Source organism: Varroa destructor, unplaced genomic scaffold (assembly GCF_002443255.2).
Source record: "Varroa destructor unplaced genomic scaffold, Vdes_3.0 BEIS01001411.1, whole genome shotgun sequence".
Classification (NCBI taxonomy): Eukaryota; Metazoa; Arthropoda; class Arachnida; order Mesostigmata; family Varroidae; genus Varroa; species Varroa destructor.
Window position 1 is genome coordinate 1 of NW_019212864.1, and position 15,327 is coordinate 15,327.

General features: G+C 45.5%; 1 protein-coding gene across 2 annotated transcripts; it reads right to left on the reverse strand.

The window, feature by feature from the left end:
* Window positions 1-6: 6 nt before the first annotated feature.
* LOC111255239 (uncharacterized) lies at window positions 7-6,545 on the reverse strand (the record flags this gene model as incomplete). Of its 2 annotated transcripts, none has more annotated exon segments than XM_022816985.2 (4): window positions 7-1,467; window positions 1,889-1,981; window positions 2,425-2,514; window positions 6,465-6,545. In XM_022816985.2, coding segments are annotated over 4 exon segments (1,368 nt in total), but the record flags the coding sequence as incomplete, so codon positions are not given.
* Window positions 6,546-15,327: the final 8,782 nt, after the last annotated feature.

Consider the following 15,327-nt stretch of genomic DNA (forward strand, 5'->3'; position numbering starts at 1 on the left):
TATATATTATTAGTCAGCTTTGGCACTCTGTTTCCTTTCTGCGAACTCGATGCTTAGTATTTTCGTCATATGTAGTGACAACGCATGGGTTGTCATTAAACTGTATTCGAGTTCCACAAGTCAAGTTACCCAACTATGCCAGTAGTCTAACATGCAGGTTACAAGTCTGGTTTCCCGTTCTTGAGCTCATGTCATATATTCTAGGTTATCATCTACAATGGAAGTGATGGCTAACTTTGTCGCCGTCCACCTCACTATAATACAAAATGGCCTTTAAGACCATTGCGGTGGTCAAATTTTCGAGACTTCAGAAACCCCTCTTCTGGAGTACTTCTGGAGTCTGAGAAAAGCAGGCTTTTATGTTTATTCGGTCTTCATTTGTTCCAGTCGTCCCCACCAGGGGTCAGCTCCAGGTAGGTTGAGTCCGGCACTGCCTGCCTGAGCCCCAGCCTGCATCGGTGGCAGTGCTGGAAGGCCGAATCCACCGGCCATGCCACTCATACTCGGCAAAGGACCGCCACCTCCATACATGCCGGGATCGGCTGGAGGGTGTTGCAAGCCGGCAAAAGGTTCCGTTGGAGCAGCCTGGTAAAATGCTCCAGGCTTTGAGAACCCAGGCAAGGGTGGTGCTTGTGGGTCGTATGCCGCACTTGTTGGGGGGTAACCAGGAACAAGATGACCGGGATATGAGCCAACTGGTAAATTCAAGATGTTGAGACTTCCGCTTGATGCCGAAGGCTCCTGCTGACCTTCGAAGTGTCGCGGGGACTGGGGAAAGCCATGACTGGCCGACTTGGGGCTAGCGAAAGACCCCTGAAGCGTATAGCCGGGAACGGGAGATTGGCCGGCATGCGGGGTCTGCCTACCAATACTGAGACTGCTAGGCGGACGATCCGACGCCTCGGAGGCCTTCGCTGCCATGTCGGTGGCCGGGCTATGGGGAGGTGGCCCCGTCCGGGGATCCTGGCCCTGGTCGGAGGGCTCCAGCTTGACCGCGGGGTTCAGTAAATGGCTCTGACCCGGACCGCTAGAGCCCCCCCACTCGGGCTGGGACCCGGAACCGGCAGCTGGGTAGAAAGGTGAGCCGTCAGGTGCGGCGCCGGTAGGCGTTGTTGGGGTTTGTGCCGGCGAGCGGAACCCGTCCTGCGAATTCTGCTCGGGCTCCTTCTGCGATGCACGTTGTTGAATCAATGACTTAAGGCGCGAATTCATCAACTGATGCCGCTGCTGGCTAAAGCCTTCTTGGGGGCCCTGGCCAGGCTGGAAACCGATACTGCCAGGAGACGCTGACGCGGGAGACATGGGTGTTCCAGATGTAACCATCGATGGGTGGCTATACGCGGGGGGCGCGGGTGCGCTGGCATATTGGTTGGGATCATTAAACAAGCCCGGCTGACCCGGTTGACCAGGGGGGGCAAACGTCGGTGGTTGGGGCGGCGCGCCGGGTGTTGCATACCCAGCAGACATCTGCCAAGAAAACAAAAACTGTCAAATAAGAATAATAATAATAAATGCATGGCGAAATCCTAACAAATAAACAGAGGCACATAATAACTATGAAGCAAGTATATGCTTTGTATTGCTATTCGGTTTATAAAGTCAACTTGGCATAACATATATCAATGTGTATTTTAGAATTTAAAATGTTCAGCTATAGTGTATATATTTTCTCTACATGATTTTTAAGTACGATCACTTGGGCTCCAAGGTGAGGCCTAACTATGAATATAATGTTTGCCAAAAGGAGATGCGGATTTTCCTTTTATATCATCAGCCGGACATTCTTGGCTAAACACATTACGTGAAGGTTGCGAATCAAACGAAGTTCGGGCACTCACACCAGGAATTATACAACTTAAATATGCTTGTATTACCTATCGTTACTTACATGAGGAGGGGGCATCGAGGAATCATGAGGCGCGTACATGCTTCCAGCGGGCGCACCCAAAACGCTGAACTGAGGCTTTACATCCGGTGTCAGCTGAAGTCAGCAAAATAGCAAGGAATAAGCTAATCAGATATTGCATACTCAGCATTTGTGAATGAAATGAAAATGAGTAATGATACCAAATAATTGTACGATTCGTGTTTATTGTGGCAGGCATATTGGGCAGCCATATTTTTTGCCACTTACTTATGAAACAGAATCATAAAATTTTACCATGTGTAGTAAATATATACAGTGTGCATTGCTCTGAGTAACCGAACAACGAAAGACAGCAGAAATAAGGATTATCAAAACGAATTCCATTTTTTTTTTCACCATTTGTGAAGTATACCATGTTAAGAGAAACTTTGTTCAAAGAACTGAAACCTCTGAGCACTACAACGTTCATTTAATTTATCGAATTAATCGTATTTTTCAAGTTGCTCTATGTTTTTGCTCGAATTGATATCCGTCATTAACATGCAAAACGATATTACCTGATGAGTGTTTTTGTTCTCGTCAGGAGTCGCGCGTTGCCTTTTTGCGGGCGGACCTTGTTGATTTCCTGAATTTCCCGTTTCGCCTTCCTGCTAATGAATTTAAAGGAAACGCGAAGAAATTCGTGCAGGTCAGTTGATGTCGTGTGCATAAACACTATTTTTTTTTACCTCAATCTTCAGCACTATATCCTTACTGTGTTTATTCTCTACAGATTTGTCCCGTCTTATTCTTACACAACGATTTTGAACTTAGCGTGCTAAATGCTCCGAATGTAGGTTGGTTTAGGCTCTGATGGCCTAAATTGCAGGTTAGTGATTTGGAGTACAAGAAAAAGAATATAGTCCGTCAAGTGAAAGGCCTCTGAAATTGAACAACGACGACCTATGTTGCTAATCATAATCGACATCTCGAAAAAAAAATTAGAATAATAGAAACAAAAATATAAGCGCTTCGAGTCTGAGCTTCACTCTGTTTACGTCGTTCTGGCTGCTCTGGTGTACTAATACATTATACGATATTATCGACAACCCGCCAATATACGTTCTAGTAGTATCAATCGATAACATCAATATTTCCGCTGTCGAATAACTCATAGTCAAGATACACGCTAGATATGGCGATGTCCGCTGTAATAATTACGAACATCAATCGTCAATGATGTGAGCGATACATTTGGCTATGTAGATCAAAAAGCAGATCAAAGGTGGTCGTGCGGGTTGCTCCACGTCGTCTTTTTCTCGTTGTCTTTCATCCTCATCACTATCGCGGACATGAATGTTTACGGCGGTGGCTAAATAAAAGGAGGACGATGCATGGGGACGTTGGAAAAGTCAAATTCTAGCCAAACACTTCGCCTTTCTTCCCTTTGATTTCCTATTTTGTTTGCTTCACACTTCATTCCAAACCTCTTTCCTATATTTCGTTCTCTATATTCTCCTATAATTCTCTATATTTCGTTTGACGTTATTTCCTTTTCTTGGACTTTTCCCGTTTCCATCTTTGTTTCTCCGTTAGTTCGTACCCAATCGTTTCCCCTTTTTGCGTATGTTTGCGTGAGTCATGCGAAAAGGCGTGTTTATACGTCGTATGTATGAACAATTGGTAGTGTATGTGTCGATCTGTGTGTGTATATACAACAGGATATAGTATCTCTTTTTGTCCGTTGCTTCGCTGCTTCATAGACGTCTTTCGCTCTCATTCCGTTCTATTTTGAGTCCGCCACCCTTTCGGCCTGACGGTATTTAGCCGTCCAACGTCTTCATGTTACCTGTTCACTGCTTCTGCGGCTTCCGCTACTTCGACTACTACCATTGTCAATATTACTCTTTTTCTTTCATTCTGACCACTTTTGCTGATACCAGACTTTTCGTCCATTATCTTTTTTTAATCCTTTTTATCTATATATACGCGTATATATGTATATACATACGCTTATACGATAACATATATATATATATATATATATATATATATATGTTATCGTAGAAGAATCGTATTTGGTGCGCGGAAGGGTGAGAAAGTGAATCTTTCTTTCATTGTGGAACAAACGAAAATTCAGAAGAGGAAAGCAGATATCTGTTACTGACACGTTTGCCTTTTGTTGTTGCTTTTCTGTTTTCCATCGCTCCCTTGTCAGTAATTTAGTCTTTTAGATATAAGTAAATACCAGTGTCTGCACATATCATGCATCTTCCGTTTTCAAATAGTTACAACATCAATATTATCAATTATATACTTGGATAACAAACACAATTACTTGACAGTGATTATATGACCCTACTAGATACTGGCACATGATAAGCCATGATCATGTTTCATTCTATTTCTTTTCGTCTTTTTTTAGTTCATGTCCACATCCTTCATCTTTTTATGAATATATCATTTGAAGCCCGATTCTGTATTGGCTGATAGTAGCAGACAGTAACACAGAATCGGAAGTTCATGTCCTTGCATAAGTCATATATATATATATATATATATATATATATATGAAGTATAGAGAAGAGTATAGTGGCTGCACGACAATGGTTCCTAGCCGGCCGGCAGCTCAATGTCAGCCCCCAATAATTCAATCCGCTTTATATATGGATGTGTGTTCGGATGTATTATTCTTATTGCTGAATTGCACACGGAGTGCCATTCTTTCAATGCGACACGCGCACACACACAAGCAGACAGACGCACCCAGCAGGAACGACCGACCGACGAATGAACGAATGAACCAGTCGACCGACCAATATCATCATCATCACAATCAGGGCCAAACTGCCACACTGCTAGCGTCACCAGCACCACCCCACCGAGCCGAAAGAGGCTGTCGTTATCGGACGACAAACCGTCCCTCCTTAGGTTTGTCTCCCAGTCGCACGATGGCGCCACCGACGCTCACAAATTTCATATACCCTCCCCACCAGCACCACCCCGGCCCGTTGTGTCTCCCGTCTCGGGCACCCGTTTCGCCTGGCGGCTGCCTAACACAGCACAGACACGATTTCACTGCCCGTAGTACGCTTACTTACAGCGGCGATACACACAGACACACACAGCGAAGCATAGATCGCACGGCACACACACGCTCAATACGCAACATCCCCAACCCGATCCCAGCATCCCCAATACAACAACAACAACAACAGACCAGCCGGTGGCAGGCAACCGGCGACTGTCAGCGAGCTATATCGATATATCGAGGTTTCGGAGTTTTGTACTCAGGAGTTGCAGCAGCAAGCAGGAATTGTAGTGACGGCAGCAATGGCGGCGGCGGTGGTCGTAGAGTGCAAGTCAGAGCGGTGCGTTGCAGTGCAGCATAGCTCTGCTAGCGTGATTTTGTGTCTTGGGGGAAATTAGGGGAACTGGGAGTAGGGGTTCAGCTCGCGCAAATCGAAGGAAAGAGAGAGAAAGTAAAAAAGATAGATGATAGAAATTGAGCAGCGAACGAAGCTATAATAAAAGTACTGGTAGCAGTAGACGAAGAACTCTAATAGCGACAAATCATCGTGCGGCAGCCAAAAACCAGAGACTGGGAGGACAACACAACTACGATTTCTGCCAAACGAATGTCGGCCAGCTCATGACATCTCCATGGCACAACGGAACGACATCGTTTATTACGTCGGAGATCGTCAATGGTATATGTGTACTCTTGGTAGGGTTTTACCATCGCACAATATTCTTCCATTCTCTAGATATCTTGCTCCAGTCAATCAATACACGATTGAATAGAATTATCTGCTACACATTTGTATCATTCATGAATTGGTTATTATTGCAATAAACAACCATCTTTCTTTGTTATGCGCTGATGTAAAACAACAGGGCTGTAGACGTGCTCTCTTAGAAACGATAATGGTCTTTTACCAGACAGTCATCATCTAATGTTAGTGTGACAAAGTACCCTGAAAAAAGTATGTGTGAAAGTATATGTATAAGCAATTTTCAGTTGTCCTCTACACTCTTTCGGTACACTATTCAAAGTCATTTGAGTTTATCTCGGCAAAAGTGGCGCTATAAGATACGCATGCCATGATTTAGAGTGGTGATATTACATTGCTATAGTTTGGTATTAGTGCGTTGGGAAGCCTTGTTTGCTTGCGTGATAGGTAGATGCTGGACACAGACACACAGCCTTAGCGCCTTGGCAGCTCCAACTCTGAGCTCACTTCCGAGTGTCATGCTTTTTTCTCAAAATATATTTGTAAATAGCTTAGAAATATATATATATATATATATATATATATATATATATGAAGGCTTACGACCTGTGTGGTTTCTTAGCTTGTCTGTTATATAAAATATTCGGCTTGATTTCATCGAGCGTCCTGTTAGTGTGGTATAATCACGGAAGAGACGAAAAAAAGATAAATTCGAAGCAGAACTGCACGAGTATTAAGATCGACTCCCATAGGACACGATATTTGCCTCCATGATGGCGTAGTAGATTTCATGTTCGCTTACTGAATTAATTGGTAATTTAGATTCTAATCAATAATTTGTTTTGTACGAAAACAGCCGTTTGAATTGGCACAAAGATACTTACTTGACTATTTGCTCTCGCGTTCTTCGCGTTCCCCTTGGACTTCGTTCCTTCAGATTTCTTCTGGCGAGGTTGAGCCGGTGTCTGAAATGCAGCGCGAAATAACATTGTTAGAACGCAATATTTTCATTCATCTGCATCCTTAATGGTATCAACGGAATTCTTCCATAATTAGTGCCGCAAGAAAACTGCAGGCAGAGTTTAGCTGCTTAACGTACTTACAACTTGATAGATTCTCCTTGAAAGGATTTTAGTAAATGTCTTGTCGAATTTGACTGTTCTTTATATCATGCACTGGCACGTCAACTAGCATGATGGCTAGTTTTAGACCAGCAAATCGTAACAAATATCGTACATCATTACTTAATGCTGATCCCCTAGTGACAACAACAGCAGTACTGGCCTCAGTAGCATATGATCATCGCACTATAGCACTTTCTTTAAAATAGTGAAAAGAATCATCGTTATTTCTGGCGGTATCGTTGCAAGGGGATGAGGACGAAAATGGAGTATGCGGAGGGACGCACTTGCTGGAGGAACGGGGAAACAAATAATTAACTAACCACCGCCCAATAGTAGCAGTACTAACAGTAGGATAAGGCGGTTACTGCTGATAGTGCAAACGGAGTTGGGGCGTTCTGTCTGTAGCCGTCGTCATCGTTACTGTCGCCCGTGCAGTGGTTCGCACTGCCCTGCTTAGTGGTTTCTATCTGTCGAAACAAAGAGTTTCTTCTCCAATGACGATCTCTGGCTGCCATTCGAAGAGTCCGTTGCTGCGGAGGCCTCTGCCACAGTCTCTGCAGTGGCTTTTGGCTCGGACACATGCTACTGCCACTGCTCTGAGTAGGCACGACCGTGTGTTTGCTTCCGCTGCCGCCGTTATAGTGATAGCTGACTTAACCCTGCTGTCACAGAGGCGTCAAATTTGGCCACGACTTTTTTTCGCGATGCTTAGAAGAAGTCGAGTTGTCTGGACCCTCTCACTGATCGAGCGATCAGCTGAAAAACGTTACTTCGTTTTTCCTTGCCTTGCCTTGAGAAAATTACTGATTGAGTGGGTAACAGATGATGAAGAAGTCCTGCTGCTGGCGTCGAACGAACTAGAGGAATAGCTATTATGGTATAGAGTATATTGTGCATTGGCTGATACAGACACGAACGCGTAAGCAGGCCAGGACCGGGTACTATTGCGTGCTTGCCTAGTCATTTGTTTACCAATGTGGACAGTAGATGCTCATGTGGTTAGCTAGCCCCAGGCCGGGGGTTCCATGAGCATATCGTATGACCTCGATCTCTGCCCCCATGTCTACGGTGGCCTTGAATAACGGCCGGAGGTTGTCATAGTTGTGTAGCAGAAACAAGAAAAAGGTTACTTCGGCATTTATTCGCAGTCACATTAGTTATTGATTGACAATGTGTGTGTATTGTATGCACGCACGTGTACCCACATATATATATATATATATATATATATATATATAGATATATATGTATATTTGAAAAACGACTTATGAAGCAAAACAGACTGGTTTGTAAGCTTTTTTTGACCATTATGTATTTAGATTAGATTTATATATTACGGTCCCGCTGTTATCAGACGAAGATGACCGAAGCTGTAAATACACGCACTTGAAATCTTACGAGCTCGATCTCCAGAATCGGCAATTTAAGCTGGATATGTCTGCATGCGTTCGTTTGTACGTGTACGTATGCCACAGTAGCGTAGCCTTCTTTATTCTGTGATGATGACGCTTGCTGTTTATTATATGTTCCCATCTAAGGAAACGCCTAGATAATACGATAATGCGCTTGCGTATAATACTGATGTCTCAATGGAACAGGGGTACTGATTAAGTTGTACGCATGCACTCGTTGCGTTCGTGCTGTGGCTAATGGTGACCTGTGCGCATAATAGGACCTGTACTTTGGCTATAGGAAAGGCGAAAACCACAGGCTGAAATTTCCAATGGTCGGTTATTGCTATCCCAGTTTCTTTTCCTACGGAACTAACACAACCAGTCATATTACTCGCGGAGAGGCAGCACTACTAGTACTAGTACCTATAGTAGTAATACAGTTGTAAATAGATGCTCACAATGATTAATGAATGTTTTTTTTTTTTTCTTTTTTTTTTTTTTTTGGCAATCATTCTCTTTCATCGCGGGCAACTGCTGCGAGGTTCCAGTTAGCAAATATAAAAAAAACAGTAGCTCTTAACTGACATTCGTTGATTCAAAGGCTTTGTTTGTTACACACACATACTGTTATTTCGGTCTATACACGAGCGCTTGTGTGGTTCCATGTTTACACTGCTATTACATTATTATAATTATCACCATATATTAGCGCATATAAACGTGCATAGGATACGTCGATAATATGGACTTACATGTACCAGCTTTTGACTGAGTAGGCTTAATAACTTCGAGATAAAAGAAAACGAATTTTAATGCTTGGGTATAGGTGATAAGCAAATTGCCTAGATTCTAAGAACAACTGCTTAGGTTTGTTCTGGGCACTGAACCAGGGCTTCGATTTCACCGGCCTGACGGAGGCCTGATCGATCGGTCATTACTCATTACAGCTCTTCTGGAGTCCAGCGGGCAACGAAACAACGGGGATAAGGATGAGAGGAGATCCGTGCTAGGATCATAGCAGAATCGAGTTTAGCTTCCAGCCAAAACACCAGGAGAGCACACAAATGATGCCGCTTTCTGGCTTCACCATGTAGTTATGCATGAGAATATTATCATAAAACTCATTTAAGAAACAACGAATTACGATCTAGTTTGGAACGGCTGTGTAACAGCCTGATACTGAACTGTAGCACATCCTGCTTCACCCGCCAGACCAGCCGATAGTCACATGCTTCAACGAAGTTAGGCAGCAGGCTAACTGAGCTCTCTGTACGGAACTGATATCAGCCCATTTTGCCGGTGAAGTAAATCCCAAAGTCAGTAAGACAGCTTTACTATATACTATACAATGTATGTGTTCGACATTTGGTGTTGTTGCAAGCCATCAAGCAAGCGTTATGACGCCGATCGTCGGTCAACGCGAGTGTAAGCTCAAAGCGTCGTAGCTCAAATTGGCCTAGCTATAGCACTCTGGTGGCACACAGTGATGTTACTCCTGCTCGAGCTACGACGAGTGATCTAGAGCTTAAGCTCTAGATCACTCGTCGTAGCTCCTTCCTTCGGCATCTTGTCTCTCCCGGGTCATTCGCACGAGAGCAGCCGTACCAGCTGGCATCAGTGTCTTACACACTTGCACACACACAGAGAGATAGATACACACACGCAGGCTCTCTCTTTTTCCATGTAGTCGGAGTCTTTGCGCCGACTTCGATTTCAGCCGATCAAAAGGAGACTGCAGCCGATATAGCAGGTAAAACAGCGACATCCGGCAGCTGATCTTACTGCTAGCTAGCAAGCTGGCTAGATACTACGAGCAGCGTGACTGTCTGTCTGCCTAGTTTGCTTGCTCGGATTGCTCCTGACGATGATGGCGACGAAAACGACAGCAGCGGCAGTAACAACGACACCAACTGCGACAGTCAGCGCCAAAAGCGATATCGCGAGGCCGCAAGATAAAAAGACCATTCTTTCAATTTCCGCGCCCGACCTCTCCCCCCGCGAAAATTGCATTAGCAATACAGTAACCGGCGCGATTCGTTCGACGAGTACGTACATTGACTTCAAGCTGTACCATAGAAGAGAATGTATGTACGGACCTTCATGTAACATACAAGTCAAAAATTCGGTTAGCTTCTTCTATCCCAGTTTGTGTTAGCCTCTTTATTCGGGCTACAGTTGGAGGAACTACGGTTTCACTTTTACTTTTCAAAATCGTTTGTTGATGGCTTCTGTGTACGGTCGCCGAGGTACTGATAGCAAAGAAACGGCATCGCTGACAATTAGATCAATCAATAAGAAAACGCCATTCACTATACTAATAACTAATGATGAGCAAAGGGGCACTTCGAACGCAGTGAGCAGTGAAGAAGCAGGGCAAGACGGTATTGGGCAGATTAGGAAACCTGCTCATGTCACATCCGCTTCGTGCTTCTGATCTTATTGCTCCCTGCTTATCCGGAATGCACTATTTTTGGCGAATGTCATAGTTTTAAAGATTATAAAGATATATGAATATAAAGGTAAGCGTTTACTGGATGATGGTTGTTCGCAATGCTAGTTTTGTAACAATACCTCAACAACCCTAGCCACATAATAGATATGTGAAACTATTGGCGATTCTGAGCACAAATGAGAAGGTTGTCGTCTTCAATCGTTTGAACGGAGACTGTTCGCGCCCTCTCAAAATCGGGAAAGGTTTTCCCTCTTTTTAACGTCATAACAACATCAAAGACCGCAGCAGCAGCAGCAGCAAGAACATTTCCATTGTCGTCGTCGTCGTCGTCATCATCTCATCATGTCTATTTCATTCTTATGGCAAACACAACAAAAAAGGAGCAACGACAATACTACTACTATTACCATGTACTATTATTATTATTATGATGACATGTACCACGAATAGCGCTGGCACCAGCAGTAGTGGCACCGTTGCTCGGGTGCTGTGGCTTCATTCATTCGTTCGTTCGTTCGCTTGCTTGCTCGCTCGCTCGTTCGCTCAAATCAGCAGTAGCAGCAGCAGCAGCAGCAGCAGCATGATTGCAGTACGACATTGCTATTGTTAGTACTGCTGCTGCTGCTGCCGCCGCAATGGCTCGTCAGTAGCGTCGACATCGGACTGCATTCAAACAAACGAACGAACGAACAAACAACTGAACGAACGGGCTATGCCATCGCCGGTTGGCCGGCCGTTCCTGGTTAGGGCGCTTTAATTCATTTGCTGATCTCCGCAGACTCTTCGTTGTACGTCTATGCGATAGCCATGATGAACGGTGGTGGGGTGGGCGCCGGTCTTAAGCGGGACCGCACGAGGCTTTGGCCCGGCGTCCCTACAGAAGAACACCGTTTGTTCGTCCGCCAGTTCAGTCGTGTCTCTACGATGAACAGCGGCAAGCATGCGTCCTCTACGGGTTATTGCGTATAGCACCCTGGTAGCGGGCCGCTTGGCTGTTTCTTTGCTGCCTGCTCCCCTGGCCGATGTCTGGGGGCAGGAAGTGAAGAAAAACGAGGGAAAGAGCGAGAGACAGGGTGGGGTGGTATAAGGAGCAATGGTGTGCGTGTGGGGCCGTTAGCAGGGCCACATCTCGACGGTCGGAGGCAACGTCGGGCTAACCATAAGGCTGGGGAGGAATGAAGACAAGGGAAATGAGAGAGGGGCAACGAGCCGGCAGTGCCGCCGGCAGTGCCACCGGCGGCGGCAGTGACGGCGGCGAAACAGAATGAAGCTGGAGGCAAAAAGGGAGAAAGGGGGCAAATGGGTGGCGGGCTAAGGTGGGGTGAATTGGCGGAAGAGAGGCGACAATGTGGCGTTAGTACAGCACTTGGAGAGGAGCGCTAAAGGGGTTTGGGATGCAGCGGATTGGGGTATAAGGAAGGCGGGGGCAACAGCGGTGTTCCATTTATGCCTGCGCCCGTCCTGCTTATAGTGCCTCTTACGTCCCCCTCCCCTTCTTCGTCTTTTTCGCACACAGACGCACACATACAGCCGATCGTGCGCTCCGCTTCGCACGACTCAGGGTTGGTGCTTCGATGTTGGTGTGGCGGTGCTGTTGCTGGAGATTCGCTGGCTGTGCGCTGGCCGGCATTGCGCATGCGCCTCTTCTCGAACATCGCCGCCACTATCGCCACCGCCATCACCAGCGCGCAATGAACGAAACGAGCGAACGACGGAACTGGGGCGAAGCTCTGAGCGTCTCTCTCTCCCCTGGTGCCCGTTGTCGCTCTGTGCAGTTCGCCTGGTGACTCGTCGCCAGCGCCACGATTTCCACTGCCACCGCACCGCTGGCAACACAGCAGCCAGCAGCGCCGGGAGCCCTCGTTGTTTGGCTTGCTTGCTTGCTTGCTTGCTCGCTCGCTCGCTCGCTCGCTCGCTCGATCGTTCGTTCGCTCGCTCGCTCGCTCACCAAATTGGGCTTGCGCTCTGTCCCGCTTGCTTTGCATCAACTTCTCTCCGTACACCCCTCTCCCTGCCTCCCTTCCCATACCGCTCTCCTTCTCTTGCTGTCGTCCTACAGCCGGTTCCATCGGTCTAGGTGAGTCATCGCCAGCGCCCTCCGAACTGTCTGTGCGCTCTGTTTGCCGCCTCCATGCCGCCGCTCCAGTTGGCTGTGACCGAGTCGCAGCGGTCGTCACCTCTCTCTGCGTATGAGACCGAGAGTCTGCGAGCGCGAGAAACGGCCGACGAACGTCAGCGTGCTGCATCGGATGGCAGCAGCCAACGCTCTCTCGGGTAGCTCTAGCGACTATATAATCATAATAGCTGGCTGGCTGGCTAAAGTGTAGTAACAGCAGCTAGCTTCTGCATCATGGCATTCGCATCATTCAGTGTAACTACACTGCGTTGTACAGTTCTTCAGCAGCGACAGCGCACTGCACCAGCAGCCGGAAAGCTTGTACTGTTGCATCCCTAAAAGCTATGCTATGTTACAGAAATAATAGGAAGAGCAGTCCAGCAGCAGCAATCTGGCTAGCTGGTTGGCTGGCTCTGTTGCGTTGCGGGTCTGTCTGTCTGTCTAACAATCCGTCTCCCTCTACGTCTGTTGCCGGCCACAGACTGTATCCGAGTTAAGCCCTTCCTGCTGACGCAGTCATAAGCGCACGCACATATATCGATGGTCGTCGAGCCGTTTTTTGACAACGATCCTAGAGCTTGCACTCTCGAAACATCACACACTTTTGACGAATTTCGTCTTGACTCTTGATGGAATTATATACATACGTATATTCAGAGTTGAAATTGAGCGGCCGGCTCACCAACCTTTGCTTTCGTACATTAGCGCCTAGCCGTAAAGCTAATTAAATTACGCTATGATAATAAGAAAAATACAACAAAAAATAAGATACAGAAATCGAATTACACTGTATGAGGAAGTTAAGTTTACGTACATAGTGCGTGACTCATAGAGCAAAAGATCGTCTCCTCTTACTGAAATCAGGCAGCTATTTCCTGTCTCCAGCCAAAAAATGCTATCCTGTCCCACGCGTCCCTATGACTGTAGGCACAGATAGAAGAGATTTTTGAAAAAACGCGACGAAGCTTTGAAGTCAGGTCAGCGAGACTTCGGTTTAATTTAATGCTGTAGTTAGATACATAGGGCATTGACCTGCTCAGTGGGGAATAACCGAGGAGCAATACGCACCGCTGTCATTAAGCCCATAGGGGATAATTGAAATACGCTGAATTGGACTCAGGATCCACTGCTACTGCGCTGAGCGGGTAATAGGATAAATAGAACTAGATAAAATGAGCGACAACGTCGAAAGTTGTTTCGCAATATATTTTTTTCTAACTCGGAACTAATTTTTACATTTTACTCTTTGTATATTGAATCACCTCAGTACGAGGTACTATAATGAGGGAGATCCAGGAGGAACTTGACCCACTTCATTTCTCCGATCAAAGCGGCAAAGAGCAGGCGCACTGCATGCTATGTTTCTTTCCGTTAGCTGTTGGCTATTCGGCCTATGGATATTGCGATACTTGTCTATGAAATGGCATAGTAACAATACGCCATAGCAACCATTCGCCATCGCTGAAATTCGAACCGGCAATGGCCGCTTTTTCGTGGTTACCACGACAATGCATTCAAAGAGATACGCGTTAGTCACCCAGACCACGCCGCCTAACGACAAACTTATTTAATGCTACCGCCGAACGTGTGTTGTATATGCGCACGAAGTCAGCGCACCTCAACTAGATGATAGCTCTTGCATTATAAGCAGTACTTTACATAGTATTGCTAATAGTAATAGGAAGTTACTTCCTATATTTCTCTTGTACTGCTGCGCAAAAGATTATATCAGAAGTTAACGAGTGTAACCTTGAGCTAAAGCTTCTTTCAGTTTTTCGCAACGGACTCAAATAAAGACCGAACAAATAGCTAAATAGTCCTGTATGCCTTTTCTCTCCTGTCACAAACCTATAAGCACACTTGAATAAAATGCCCTTTGATTTCGGAGCTCAGCAGCACAGAATCTATTAGGACCTTTGAGATCAACTACAGATTTACAAAGCACAGCGGCTTAATTCGTTTACCGTTTCACTCCCGACCTCATACCAAATCGGCCTATATAACATTTGTTTTCTCGGAGATCGGATTGCTTTTCAGGTATCGCTCACACCGTATTGGATGTCAGCCTGTACATTTGGTTCTGCTGGCATGTTTACGTTATGTCACTAGAAATATGGACTGCCATATATATTATATAGAACTATTTTGTACTCCAATTAGCTATATTATCATTAAGAACTTCGCCCATGGTTTCAACAAGATCAAATCGGGAAGAATAGTCTCGGCGCCACAGTAGTTAATCAAAGTTACTGCGTCGAGAATTCAGTAAGACAAAGTAGTTTCGGGCACTAGCAACTTAAAATGCGTAACAACGCAATTGTTATGTAAATGTAGGCACCTACTTTTCAACGAAAAACTGCGTCACCCATAACAGGTACAAAATGGTTTCTACAAATAAGCACGTTTAGCTTTATTCAGAGCTCAATGTCTAGAGCAAGCTCAAGACAGCGCACACGCTAAGATATACAAGAAGACTAATTAAATATGGAGGTATCAGAATTCGTTCGCCAGTTATGTTATCTATTCGTTATCTATGTATGCGTGTCATCGGCATTCAAAGGTGACGAGAACAAAGGCCAGAAGACAAAGGTTATACATTGCATTTCGTTCAAACGGCATCACAATATCTTAAATTGACAGTCTGGATTCATGGAAATTATA